At 39.1% G+C, this 13,204-nt stretch overlaps 1 protein-coding gene across 2 annotated transcripts in view; it reads left to right on the forward strand.

Moving 5' to 3' along the window:
• SLC13A1 (solute carrier family 13 member 1) overlaps nt 1–13,204 on the forward strand; it is a 136,661-nt gene that overhangs the window by 56,486 nt on the left and 66,971 nt on the right. The window contains exon 1 of one of the 2 annotated variants that reach the window (XM_082692255.1): nt 4,700–4,814. The exons of the other annotated variant lie outside the window; for it this stretch is intronic. Coding sequence (XP_082548381.1) covers nt 4,713–4,814 — 102 coding nt within the window. The 5' untranslated portion in view covers nt 4,700–4,712. Of the gene's footprint in view, nt 1–4,699; nt 4,815–13,204 lie in introns of those variants that run through there. 2 annotated transcript variants of the gene reach the window in all.

Raw genomic sequence — 13,204 nt, forward strand, 5'->3', positions numbered from 1 at the left:
TTCATGTGTGTATATAAAAATTCTAGATTTGATGATTTAGTGTTTAGAGTCATATTCATAGTCATTATGGTAGACATATGGCATAGTACAAAAAAAAAAAAAAAAAGCATTGCCTTAGGAACCAAAAAGATAACAGATAACTTCAAAAATGAATTAACCCCAATCTTGGTCTAAGAGTTTCCATTTTAGAAGTGGGATAGTTCTATGCTATGTACATCTTCTTCCAAAAGTCTCTTAGGACTTGGTGAGTTCCAAATATTTGTTCATAAATGGTTCCCCTGTAAGTTTAATGGACCAGGTATTTAATTTCCGAGTAAATCAGAGGAAATATTACAGAGCATGCTTTATACAATACAGCACCACTACCGAGAATGGCTCAGGGTTTTGTAATCCAAGGTTCCAATTTAAAGCAGAAATATGTGGCATAGATTGCCACACCGAAGAAGTGTCCAGTTAAAATGAGAGGGTTAGGAGACAGGACAGAAAGCAGCCCAACGAGATCAGCAACACATTCTCCACCAAGTTTGAAATAAAGAAAGAACCAGAAAGAACTGGGTTTGCATCATTATTATATCATGTAATACCTGGGACATTTTACTTGGCTTCTTTGAATTTTAGTTTCCAAATCTATTGAAGAGAAATAATTATAACAATACCTATAATACCAATACCTCGTATTGGGTTTTGAAGTTTAAATGTGGTCGTGGCGTAAACTCCCTGGCACATGGTGAATAACTGTGAATGAGTGACTAATGTTTCTAACACTTTTATATTTATAAAGGACATGTTTTAAGTGAGTTAACCCATGATTGTGCATTGGTGTAATTCATTTTAGGTCAAATATGTCAAACATAGCACAGCTGTGACATATTAAGAGAGATTTATGTTTTTCTGTACCAAGAAGAGGTGCACTCTGACAATTGTAGACCTGGTTAACAGTATGCTGTGATTTGAAGGACACCCTAAGATATGTTTCCAAGGGGCCCCAAATCTCCCATTTAGAGTGTCATTCTCTGGTGACCTTGGAGAGGTATGCAGCTCACATCAGCCGTTCATGCTTAGTGTGTAGTAGCCTATCAGGTCTCTGTTCTATGTGACAGAGAAACAGGAGATTGGCTAGACATAAAGGAAAGGTGGGCCCATTTTGTAGTAAGGGGCACCCACAGAAGACTGAGCTGGCTAGAGCCTCGGGCCACAATAGAGGGTCCTGCAAGCCTACTCTGGTGAGAGAAGTGCCAGAACAGTGAAAATAGAGCAAAGAAAGGAGGCACCAACAAATGTCAAGAGTTTTCCCTTTAGTCTCTATCTGGTTTGAGTGCCACTGTTCCCTCATTTCTGTTAAATGTCACACAAATGCCTTTTCATTTAGGGTGTCATCTCATAAAGTAAAATCCTCTAAGATAAGAAAGTGAGATTCAAATGGTCTCACCAGGCAGCCTAACGAAATTTAAGAACAGAAGTAATTTCTTTAAAAAAAAAAAAATTATGCAATGAACTGTACAGGGTGTTGAAAGAAAGAACTACTGAAACAGTTTTGAGTAACTCTGTTTATTTAATGTGTGTATGTGTTTTCAGAAAATATTCATTTATTTATTTAAGAGGGAAGGGGCAGAGGGAGAGAGAGAAACTTCAAGCAGACTCCGAGCTGAGTGTGGAGACCAATGCAAGGTTTCATCCCACCACCCTGAGATCATGACCTGAGCCAAAACCAACAGTCTGGCACTTAACTGACCAGGCCACCCAGGTTGTGCACTTACACCCTCATTAGCAAAGTATGAGAGTTCCTGTTGTACCATACCCTCAGCAATATTTCCTTGACAGATTTATTCTTTTTCATTTTAGGCTTTCTGGTGGAGGTGTTGCGGTATCTCTTTGAAGTTTTATATTCCTGAGAAGTAATTACATTCTACACACTTCCATGTGCTTATTGGCCGGCTTAAGATCCTCTTTTGGGAGAGGTCTGTTAAAGGCATTTCCCCACTTCTTTAATCTCATACTCTGTCTTTTTAAGATTGACTTGTAGATATCCCATAAATATTTGTGACACAGGTCCTTTGTTGGACACATACCTTGTAAATATTGCCTCCTACTCTGTGATGTGTTTTTCATTCTTTAAATGAAGTCATCTGATGGACAGAAATTCTTGATTTAATTGAAGTCCAATGTACCACTGGTTTATATTTTTAGTTAGTGCCCATTGGGTAAAATTTCAGAAATTTTTACCAAAGTTATGAAGATCTTCTTGTACATTTTCATCTCGAAGCCTTAGTGTTTTTGCTTTCATAATTTCCCATCTCAGATTAAAGTTTATGTATAATATGATGTAGGAGGTTATTGCTTCTCTCCCCCCACATTGATATCCCATTACTGCAGTACCGTTTTTTGAGAGGATCATCATTTCTTGCCTGAATTACATGGGTGCCTGCATGTGTAGGTCAGTTTCTATAGTCTCTCTTCTATTCCATTGGTTTATTTGTCTTCTTTGGGCCAATACCATAATGCCCCAATTAGTGACTTTTTGTAGTAAGTCTTGAAATCTGGTAATGGAAGTCCTGATTTTGTTCTTCAAGGTTGTGTGGACCATTCTTGGTCCTTTGCTCTTCCACATACTTTTTAGGAGCACTTTGTCAACTTACACACACACACACACACACACACACTCACACCCCTGTTGGGATTAACTGGTATTTTGTTGAATCTGTAGATTAAGTTTGGGGAGAAGCATACCTTAATGATATTACGCTTTCCTGTTTGTAATCACAGTGTATTAATGTGTTCTTTAATACTTTTTATTATTATTGCTCACTATTCAATACTATTATTTGTAATTACCCTCTCTTTTTTTAAAAAAATATTTTATTTATTTGACAGAGAGAGAGAGAAAGAGATCACAAGTAGGCAGAGAGACAGGCAGAGAGAGAGGGGGGAAGCGGGCTCTCTGCTGAGCAGAGAGCCCCATGCGGGGCTCGATTCCAAGACCCTGAGATCATGACCTGAGCTGAAGGCAGAGGCTTAACCCACCGAGCCACCCAGGCGCCCCTGCCCTCTCTTTTTTTTTTTAACCTAACAAATTCAAGATGTAATGTACCTTTCTGGTGTGGAGACTTTTCTTTTTGCTTACTCTCCTGATTTTCCTGAGTCACTATCTGTGATATGTCTTTAGAAATTTAGACATTTAGAAGGAAAAGAAAATGCTTTCTCATCTACATTAATAATACAGTGAGTGTTGGTGAAAGAATTATCTTCTTTTATAGGAAAAGAAAGCAGAGTTACATTAGTGTGGAATTAGAAATAAGGTCTAACTGCTAACAATAGATCACATCAAAGTAAGGGTATAAATACCAAGAGAAATTGACTATAAATTATAGAAAGAAATGTGTTCTGTTTATACCTAAGGCTAGGTACTTAGTGGTTGTTTAGTTGAAGTATATTGGGTTATTAATTTATGAAGTAATGAGAAACAAACCAGAGTCTTTAGTGCTGAGCAATATTAAAATACATCGTCCATATCACTGTTAGAATCGTACTCATCTTCACACATGTGCTTACACACAGATACACGCACACCCACACACACACTCACCCCTTAGATGGCCCCAGTGACTCAACTCTGTGCAGATTCCCTGTTGATTATCTAGTCAATATCAACACAATAATATCAACTCAGCCCTGAAAGAGTGGAACAGCAGAGCGCTTATATAAGGCTTTATGATAAATTTTGGTTTTCTTTTTTTTTTTTTTAAGATTTTTATTTATTCATTTGACAGAGAGAAATCACAAGTAGATGGAGAGGCAGGCAGAGAGAGAGAGGGAAGCAGGCTCCCTGCTGAGCAGAGAGCCCGATGCGGGACTCGATCCCAGGACCCTGAGATCATGACCTGAGCCGAAGGCAGCGGCTTAACCCACTGAGCCACCCAGGCGCCCATGGTTTTCTATCAAAATAAACTATAGGGTTCAAGAAACACACAGAACTTTGCTTTTAAACAGTAGCTAAACAATTTTCAACTGAATGTGGTACTGAGGAGAAAAATGCTGCTTGACATCAGAAGTAGTATTTATCTTCTGAATGAGTGCAGAGAATTCCTGAATGAGAGAGGTCAGGGGCTCTTCTCTGAGCCAACCTTCATGTAGGTGGTATAGAGGGATGCCTCAACACATTATCTGAGAAGACCTAGAAGAATCCATCTGTACCAAAACCCTTACCTTTCACACATACGTACACTGAAATTCCTACTATTGGAATTGCTATTTCAATTCACACACTGAAAATGCACTTTCTTAGGAAGGGCATTGGAGGCATCCAGTAGAGACTGCCTGAGGCACCACTGAAGTGTAGAGCCCAGAAGTCAGGGGACATCAGAAGGGGCAGAGGGGCCTCACTGTGGGCAAACTCAATGAACCTCACAATTTTCTGCTAGATATGGCCAGTTAATATTCTAGTTAATGTGAACAAATTAAATAGGGAAAGAACAGTTGTATCTTTCAAAAGCTACAGTAGCAATTGGCATGTAATTTCTTGCAAACACTCTTGAGCTTATCTCTCCACAGTAATTATGACAGTAAAACAATAAAAATCAAGATTTAATTTTAACTCATGTTGATCAGTCTGGGTCAGTAAATGATGATGATGGGCTGGAGAAATATTAATCCACATTGGTTATTTAACATCTGCCTTATTTTGAAGAGAGTACTCTCAAAGTCTCCTACTCAGGATGATGAAAGTCCTTAGTTATATTTTAGTTTATCGCCGGCTTCTCCTTGTAGTTTTCACGGTCTTGGTTTTACTGCCATTGCCAATCATCGTTCGCACCAAGGTAAGTCAACCTGGAGAATAGGCTGGTGGGTTTCCTGATTTATTTAGTTGTTCTTTATTGTTTCTATGTAATTGCCTTGTTCAGAGGTATGTGTGGGGGGTGCCACTTTGAGTTGGAAATCAGGATGGTCATACATTGTGTTTTGTCCTTTTTTCTCCTTTTTAGTGGTTAATGTTGGTTGATTCTCAATATGACTAACTAGAATAATTAAATAATGTATTCAGTCAGAATTGTTCTCTGTCTGGCAACTAGATGAGAGGAAGACCAAAGAAGTACAACCCTTGAGATCTTGTAATTCTGGTTAATCAGTGTCTAAGGAGGATACTGGGTTAGCACAATCCCTTCTCCCAAGCGCATGCAGTAATATGTTACTGGGGGAAGAGCTACAAAAACAATCGGGAGACCCAGCGTCTAGCACAGACTAATTTAGACTAATTTACTTGTCAGCTCCATGGCTTGGTGTGGGCCACCAAGCCTCCTAGAAATATATTTTCCTTATGGGATGAGAAAACATTGAAAGCATGAAGTAATTTTCCTTGGTTAATCAGGAAATTTTAAAAATTATTGCACCGTGTTCTGATCATTTGAGATTTTATTTCATTTTGATATACTTATAAGCATTTTTCTGTTTGTTTTTAAGTGTAGTCAGTTTACTAAGTCCAGAACATTAAACCCAGGACATTTTTAATCCCATGCTAAAATGATTTGAATCAGGAAACATTTAATGAGCACCTTCTTTATGTCAGGCCTGATGTTGGTAAGAGGACCACTAGAGTTAGGCTTTCTGCTTTAGGTTTCAGGTATTCCACTTATAAGCTGAGTGAGTTGGGCAAATTAGTGAACTTCTCTATGGTTCTATTTTCTCATGCGTAAGATTGGGATACTAACAGACTTGCTGTGAGAATTAAATGCATAAGCACTCATCAAACACTCTCTTGGAGCAGTGGCTGGCACACAGTAAGTAGGGCCGCAAGAGTCTCCCTAAATGTGTTGACCCACCCCTGGTGCAATTCCCACCACCCCATGATGCCTTTCTGATGCTCTTCTCTAGCAAGTATTAAAGCAAGGTTTTACCAGTCTGAGTTAAAATAGAATCACAGTAATTATGATATGCTGGATCCTCAAAAGTCTGCCCTCAAAAGTCTGCCACTACTCTTGGAACTTCTGACAGAAATTTATGCGAGCTAATGAATAGTCCTTTTTGATTCTACCAAGGTCTCCTCTACCTGCAATGCTGGAGAAGGGACGGGCTTCTGCTGTCCCTGGCCATGGGTTGTCTGCTGCCGAGGCCAACCATCCGGCTCTAGCAGCTTCCCTGACTGGGGCTGTCCTCACACTGATGTTTCACAATTCCCTGTTGAGGAAAGAAAGGACTCCCCATCCTTTTTGTTGTCAAAGATTGTTCTGAACCATCAAAGCCTTAAAGAATTTCTAGTGAAAACAATAGGCACAGTCCATTGTTTGGGTTTGGTTGGTGTTGTTTTTCAAACTTTGTGTGATTAATCTTTTCCTCTCCTCCTTTCCCCTCCCCCTCCAGCTACTTCTGAAGACTCCTACATGAGTCTCTGGTGGCCACTAGATGACAAATTTGAGTCACAGACACAGGGCTCTAATCTGAACGCTCAACCCAAAACCCCTTCAGAGACTTGTTACTGCACGACGGCCTTCTCTTTCAACCCCCTGTTCCTGTGGGTTCCCTAGACCTGGCTGATTTCTACCATTCTACTATGAGTACATCCTAATTCTTAACTGGAACTCTGCTATATTTTTAATATTTCTGGGTTAGTTTCAGCGTAAGTTCTTATTTATGGCAGAGAAAATCAGAAATTAAACTGGTCAGTACAAACCTAGGCTCTGACTGCATATCATCTGTGCTGCTCCTTTGATGCACACTTTAATGTCACTTGCATGACACTTTGATTATGTTCCATAATTTTCAGAGAAAGTTAATATAAATTCTTTGAAAGGAAGAACAACTAAATAAATAAACAGCAGTGGTTTCAGTGCATGATTCATTAATCACAAAGTATATTCTTGCTAAGAAATGAAGTCATTGATTTTTTTCCCCCCAAGATGGTATGAGAAGAGTACATTAGGTCTGTGGAAAAACCAGGGACCTGGCATCAAGTTGCATTTTATGAACTGTGTTGCTCTTTCCTTTTCTTCTAATCAACTCATTTGTTAAAACTCAATCAATGTTAATCTGAGGGTTTTTTTCCTGGTACAATAACATGATTTCATTTTTGGCTACTTCAAATGCATATTTAATCATTCAATCAACTGCTAAATAAACTCAAAGAATACTATTTTAACTCTTGCTTACAATGAAAGCAAATTTTTTTTTTTTTCAAAGAATACGGGCCTTTGAAGGGTATGAACTTGAGATAGAGTCTACTTTGATATGGTTCCAAATCAATCTATTGTAACTTTCAGGTTACTGAACTGGAGAACTCAATGCTTCTAAACACTCAGTAATAGAACAACTAAAGAATTCAAACAAAACAAAAAAATCAATTTTGCTTTATAAAAACACAGTAAGTCTACATGATGTAGAATGAACAATGAATTATTGACTTTTTTTTCCCCATTTTTCTACTGATTTTTGAGTTGTTTCTATAGACTAGCTTTAACCCTTACTTTAATTCCATCTCAGTTCAGAAATGTGACATCAATGATGAGAAACCCTCGGTGGTTTGCAATGTGATATGCAAAGTGAAGGAGAAGGGATTCCCTTTGCAGAGCAAACCCTCAGTTCTAGGCGTTCTGCCAGCTGCTTTATCCAAATCATCTTACTTAACCTTCAGTATAAACCATTAAGACAATCACACATGTTCCATCATTTGCATTTTACATTTGAGAAAATTGATGCTCAAAGATATATGACCCAACAAAGATCACATAGGTGCTGCAGAAACTGGATTTAAACACAGATTCTGTCAGAACTCCAAATTCATGCGCTTTTTTTTCTTTTTTAAAAATATTTTATTTATTTATTTGACAGACAGAGATCTCAAGTAGGCAGAGAGGCAGGCAGAGAGGGAGAGAGGAGGAAGCAGACTCGCTGCTGAGCAGAGAGCCCCACGCGGGGCTCAATCCCAGAACCCTGAGATCATGACCCGAGCTGAAGGCAGAGGGTTTAAATGAGCCATCCAGGCACCCTCCAGATTCATGCTTCAACAGCAGTTATGTTTTATTCTTTTCTATATCTGTGTTTTTGAAGATTTACCCTCTATTTTGAAGCAGTATATAAAGTGTAGCTTGATAGTCATTATCAACAACTCAGGTATTTCTCTTTGTGAAAAAACTTTAGACAGGTCAAACCACAGATGAGGTGTATCTTAACCATTTCCTCAGTTGACCTCCTGCTATTCAATGTCTTCAAGGCAGAACACTGCAATAATTCTAACCACTGGGACAGGCCTGTGAGGACTGAAGTAGCAGTCTTACATGTGATTTGCTGAATGTCCCAGCTATACAAGTAGGTCATGTCAGCTTGTCAAGATATGCTGCCCCTTCCCTTCTCAGCTGTGCCCAGATGTTCACCTAGAGCCACAGCATCAGGTTGGCATCTTAATATCTTCTAGTTGGAAGAAATTTTAAGGCTGTGTTTTTCAATGTTTTTATGGAAATTTTATAGCAAAGAAAATGTCAAACAGAAGCTCAAATTTAATTTTATGAATTAGGTATAATTATTAGTCCAATTTTTCAGATGAGAAATAGAGACAGAAAAAAGCAAATAGCTTACCAAAATGTGGCTGTATAGATGTTTCCAATCAACATCTGACTCTAGAGCTGTGATTTCAACCACAACTGAATATCTGTGTCTTTATAGCTTCCACAGTATTACAATAAGTATACTCCTAATACATTGGGATAAATGTCACTTTACTAAAGGAATTCTATTTTTATTATTGCTTTACTCTGAAACATTAGAAATGCTGTCTTTTTAACTGTCACATAAACAAAGAGGTATTCTTAGTCTTTCTCCAATTAGTAGTTAGTGATCAATAAAACAAGCCTATGACATAATTCCTACTTATGTAAATATTTACATGTAATTAATAATTATATTGAATTTTCTCATTTCCTTATCTCAGAGAGGAAATTTATTAAATATTCCCGGATAAAAAATTAAACTTGGCCTAGGGCATGTGCCATAGTTCCAGCGATAGCCTCTGTGCAACTTTGTTCTTTTATTACTATTTCTAATATCTTGTTAATTTTTACTTTTCTCATTCCTCTTTACTATTTCCTTACTCATTTTTCCAATTCTTGACTTTTCTTTGTATTTATGTTAATAAAACAAAGAGACAAAAAGAAGGCCAGAGTGTTTTTAAGGAGCAATAAGTGGAGAAAATTGAGCAATAATATTTCCTCTGTGTAAGTGTATTTCTTCCAGGTACATCTCACTCTGTCTAGCTTATTTCTAGTTTATCTCTAATTAGAACTCCCCTTTTGTTTTAGATTTTCTTTTATTTATTTATTTATTTATTTGAGAAAGAGAGAGAGTGCACACATGTGAGCATAACTGAGGGGATTAGGGGAGGAAGAGGGAGAGGGAGAGAAAATCTGAAGCAGACTCTGCCCTGAGAGTAGAGCCCCACACCCAGTCCATCTCATGACCTTGAAATCTTGACCTGAGCCGAAAGTAAGAGTCCCATACTTAACCTGCTTAACTGACTGAGCCACCCAGATGCCTTTTTGAGATAAGGAGAAGGGAAATAGACACACAGATATTGAGCAGCATGCCCTAGTTGATGGGTTGCAAAACCAAAACCAGATTTCTGTTATCTCTCAGATACTTCAGGGTTTCTCTGCAGAGTATTTTGCACCAAGAAAGACTTAAAGAGCAAAGAGATTGGGAGAGTCAACATAGCAGAACATAGTGTGCCAGCACAGCACAGGTTAGGGAGGGAGGAACTACAGCATTAAGGACCAGCTGTATTTCTGCAGCTGTCATATTCTACCTAGGCTTCCTTCATAAAATATTCATCTGCTATACCATGAGTTTCAAAGTTATGATAGAAATTATAATAAATAGGAAATGACATGTAATGAGAGACTTGTGGTGCCATAAATATACAGGAGAAATATTGTGCTTATAAAGAAATGCAGCCTTATAAGTGATAAAGAATGTGCTAGGGCGCCTGGGTGGCTCAGTGGGTTAAGCCGCTGCCTTTGGCTTGGGTCATGATCTCAGGGTCCTGGGATCCAGTCCTGCATCGGGCTCTCTGCTCAGCAGGGAGCCTGCTTCCTCCTCTCTCTCTCTCTGCCTGCCTCTCTGCCTACTTGTGATCTCTCTCTGTCAAATAGATAAAATCTTAAAAAAAAAAAAGTGCTAGAAGAAGGGAGGTGGTATGTTGGGAAATTTCAGAGAGAAAATGAAAATGAAGGGGAAAGAATTTAAAATGACTACAATGAAAAGAATGGGAAAGGGAGGAATTCCAAGAAAACATAATGAACTTTGAAAGGGATAAGTGAGATAAACATATTAATAGAAATAATTGATATGGTTTTAAATGTTGGTTTAAAATATGGTAGAGATTTAAGATAAGGGGGGAAATACTGTAAACTCCAAGAAAGGAAGCATTTTAGTCACAAAAGAGTATCAGAATGATGGAGGGCAAGAAAAAAGAAAAAATAGAAATCATGCTGATAGTAATGTGGTAGGTGAACTAAACCAGGAAATCCAAATTTGATATATATACCTTCACGAGTATTTTATGAGAACTTGCTAAGCCCAAACTATTGTGCTCAATGAACTGTGGGATTCAAATGTAAGTTTAAGTTAACTGTCTGCTGTCAAGTAGCTTGGACAGTTTCTGAAAAGTCAATATACACTGTGGCAAACAATCACAAAATAAGGTTGTCTATAAATAAGTGTCAAATGATTTAAACAAATCATTTGTGTCTAGACATGTAATTAAAAGGTAGATAAATCTCTGGGGATTCATCCATCTCCAGCCCCTCCATGCCCCCAATGACACACAATCCCATTGGCCCACCATCTGCCTCTCCTTCTACTTTCTTTGTCTCAGAGAACCTGCTAGCCTTCAACCCATTCCCAGCCTGAAACCTGTGTGTCATCTCAGATACTGCAAATCATCAGGCTATGTTGCCTCACCTCGTAAATCCACTCCCAGTTCTCCTTCTTCATATCTGCTTTTCTTAACGCTGTCCCATCTTTCCCAGGGACCATTTCACAGTCTTCTTTCCCTAAAGTCTCCTGCCAGAGCACTATTTTTAAAATGCCAACCTGGTCAGACTTCTCCAGTGATTCTTTTTTGCCTACAGGGGGATAATATATATATAAAACATGTATACACTGATAGATCTTCAAGATTTTGCCATTTATTTTTCCTAAAAGCCCTCCCCCAAGCTCCCAGTACCTGTCTCCCACATTCATGGTTTCCACATTAGCGATATTTCATCATTTGCAGTCCCTGGCTTACTATTGACTATTCATGGCTATTCTTGCCTCTCGGTCTTGGCACATGCCATACCCTTGTCCTGGAATGCTCTCTCTTCTTGCTCTGCCCTTCTTGAGAAAGGCACTTCTGGCAGTGACACAAACTGAGGATCCTCCTAAATGCCCTCATTGCATCATGGATACCTCAGCCTGCATTATAGTGTATATTCCATTTTGCTTTCATCATTCCCCACTCCGGACACAAAAGCCTTAAGAACATACTGCCAGTCACACAGGAGATAGTTGATAACTATGCTGAATGAATGACTGATGATTTCCCATGGCAGAAGGAAGGGGAGTAGGGGGCTTAAGCCAGATCTTGGAGAAAAGATAGGATGTGGGAGAAAGAAGATGATGAAAGGAAAGAACTTCAGATAGAGTGACAAGTGTGGCAAAGGGACAGAACAGAAACACTGGTGTAAGAGGAGAGTGTCTCTTTTTTTCCTTCCATGGTATATTTTTATACCTAGCTTGATAACAACAAGGATGTGAATATCCACTATTAGTTTTATAGCAACCATTAGAAATACTAAGTATCATTCCCATCTTACAGATGAACAAACAGAGACTTAATGAAAGAGGTTAAGCAATTTGCCCAATCACACAGTCTATACAGGGAGTAAGAGGATTTAAATGCAAGTCCATCTGAGGGGCGCCTGCATGGCTCCGTGAGTTAAACCATTGCCTTCAGCTCAGGTCGTGGTCTCAGGGTCCTAGGATCGAGCCCCTCATCAGGCTGTCTGCTCAGCGGGGAGCCTGCTTCCCCCACCACCCTTTGCCTGCCTCTTTGCCTACTTGTGACTCACTCTCTGTCAAATAAAAAATTTTTTTTAAATCTTAAAAAAAAAAAAATGCAAGTCCATCTGACTCCAAATCTCATTGAGGACACAGCTTCTTTAATGGTATTTGTATCAGATCCTTAAAAGCTTGCTCACAGTTTGCCTTACTCCATTGTTTCTGGGTTTTTGGTTACAAAAGCATAAGTTGAGGTGAAGCTTCCATCTGCTTGGTTGCAGAGTAGCTGTGACCCATGGTGGACAGATAGTAGGAGCAAGCCAGACTTCGGTTGTCTAAGCTGCTGAGATTTTGAGGACTTTTAGCCACAGCGTAGCCTCAGCTGCCCCGATTTCTCTCGCATATTCGGAAAAACTCCTTCAGTGATGCTGTCATGCTACCCCTGGCCTATTTCCCCATCTGGAAGGTGAACAAGACTCTTATCAAGAGTTTTAAATGTTACCTGTGGATTGGCTGCCCCAGATTCACCTGAGCTACTTGATTAAAATCCCCAGCTCTGGAGGTGAAGCCCAAGATCGTGCACACTGAACAGACTCTTCATGATTCTGAAGCAGATAATCCACAGACTGCATTTTGATCACCCTCTAATGTTCTCAGGTTGGAGAACTAGGTGAACTCTGGGGTCATTTCTAGTTCCGCTGTGTGCACAGGGGGTAAAGCACTGTGTGCTAATTAATTGCAGAGATTAAATGAAAAGAAGAAGTTAAATGTTCTCAGGTAATTGGCATAGTGGCTCCACCAGTTGCCTTTCCCTGCTATCCATTTGGGCTAAAAACTAATGAGAAATACCAGTTATTTTTCCTTGACTTTGTAAGTTGAGCTCCTCCTTACTCTTTCTCTTCTGAAAGGAGAATATTTCTAATCATTTTAAGCCTTGCAATTAATATGGGTTGAGTCTTGAGAAATCACTGCAGCAGAAGGGGTAGGTGTATCACAAACTCTGCAAAGCCCTTTACAGGCTCTGTCAAATAATAATAGTGTTTTTCTTGTAGCACCCAAATTTAAAATGCATGATTTTTCTCCTTTCTTAATTGCTCTGTGTTCTCTTTAGAAAATCAATTGCAGTGAGTGAGGTCTGTGATTGGTCTTGCTTTTCTCAAGCTGCGCTGAGAGATCATACCCACAT

Source organism: Mustela nivalis (genome assembly GCF_964662115.1).
Source record: "Mustela nivalis genome assembly, chromosome: 12".
Taxonomy (NCBI): Eukaryota; Metazoa; Chordata; class Mammalia; order Carnivora; family Mustelidae; genus Mustela; species Mustela nivalis.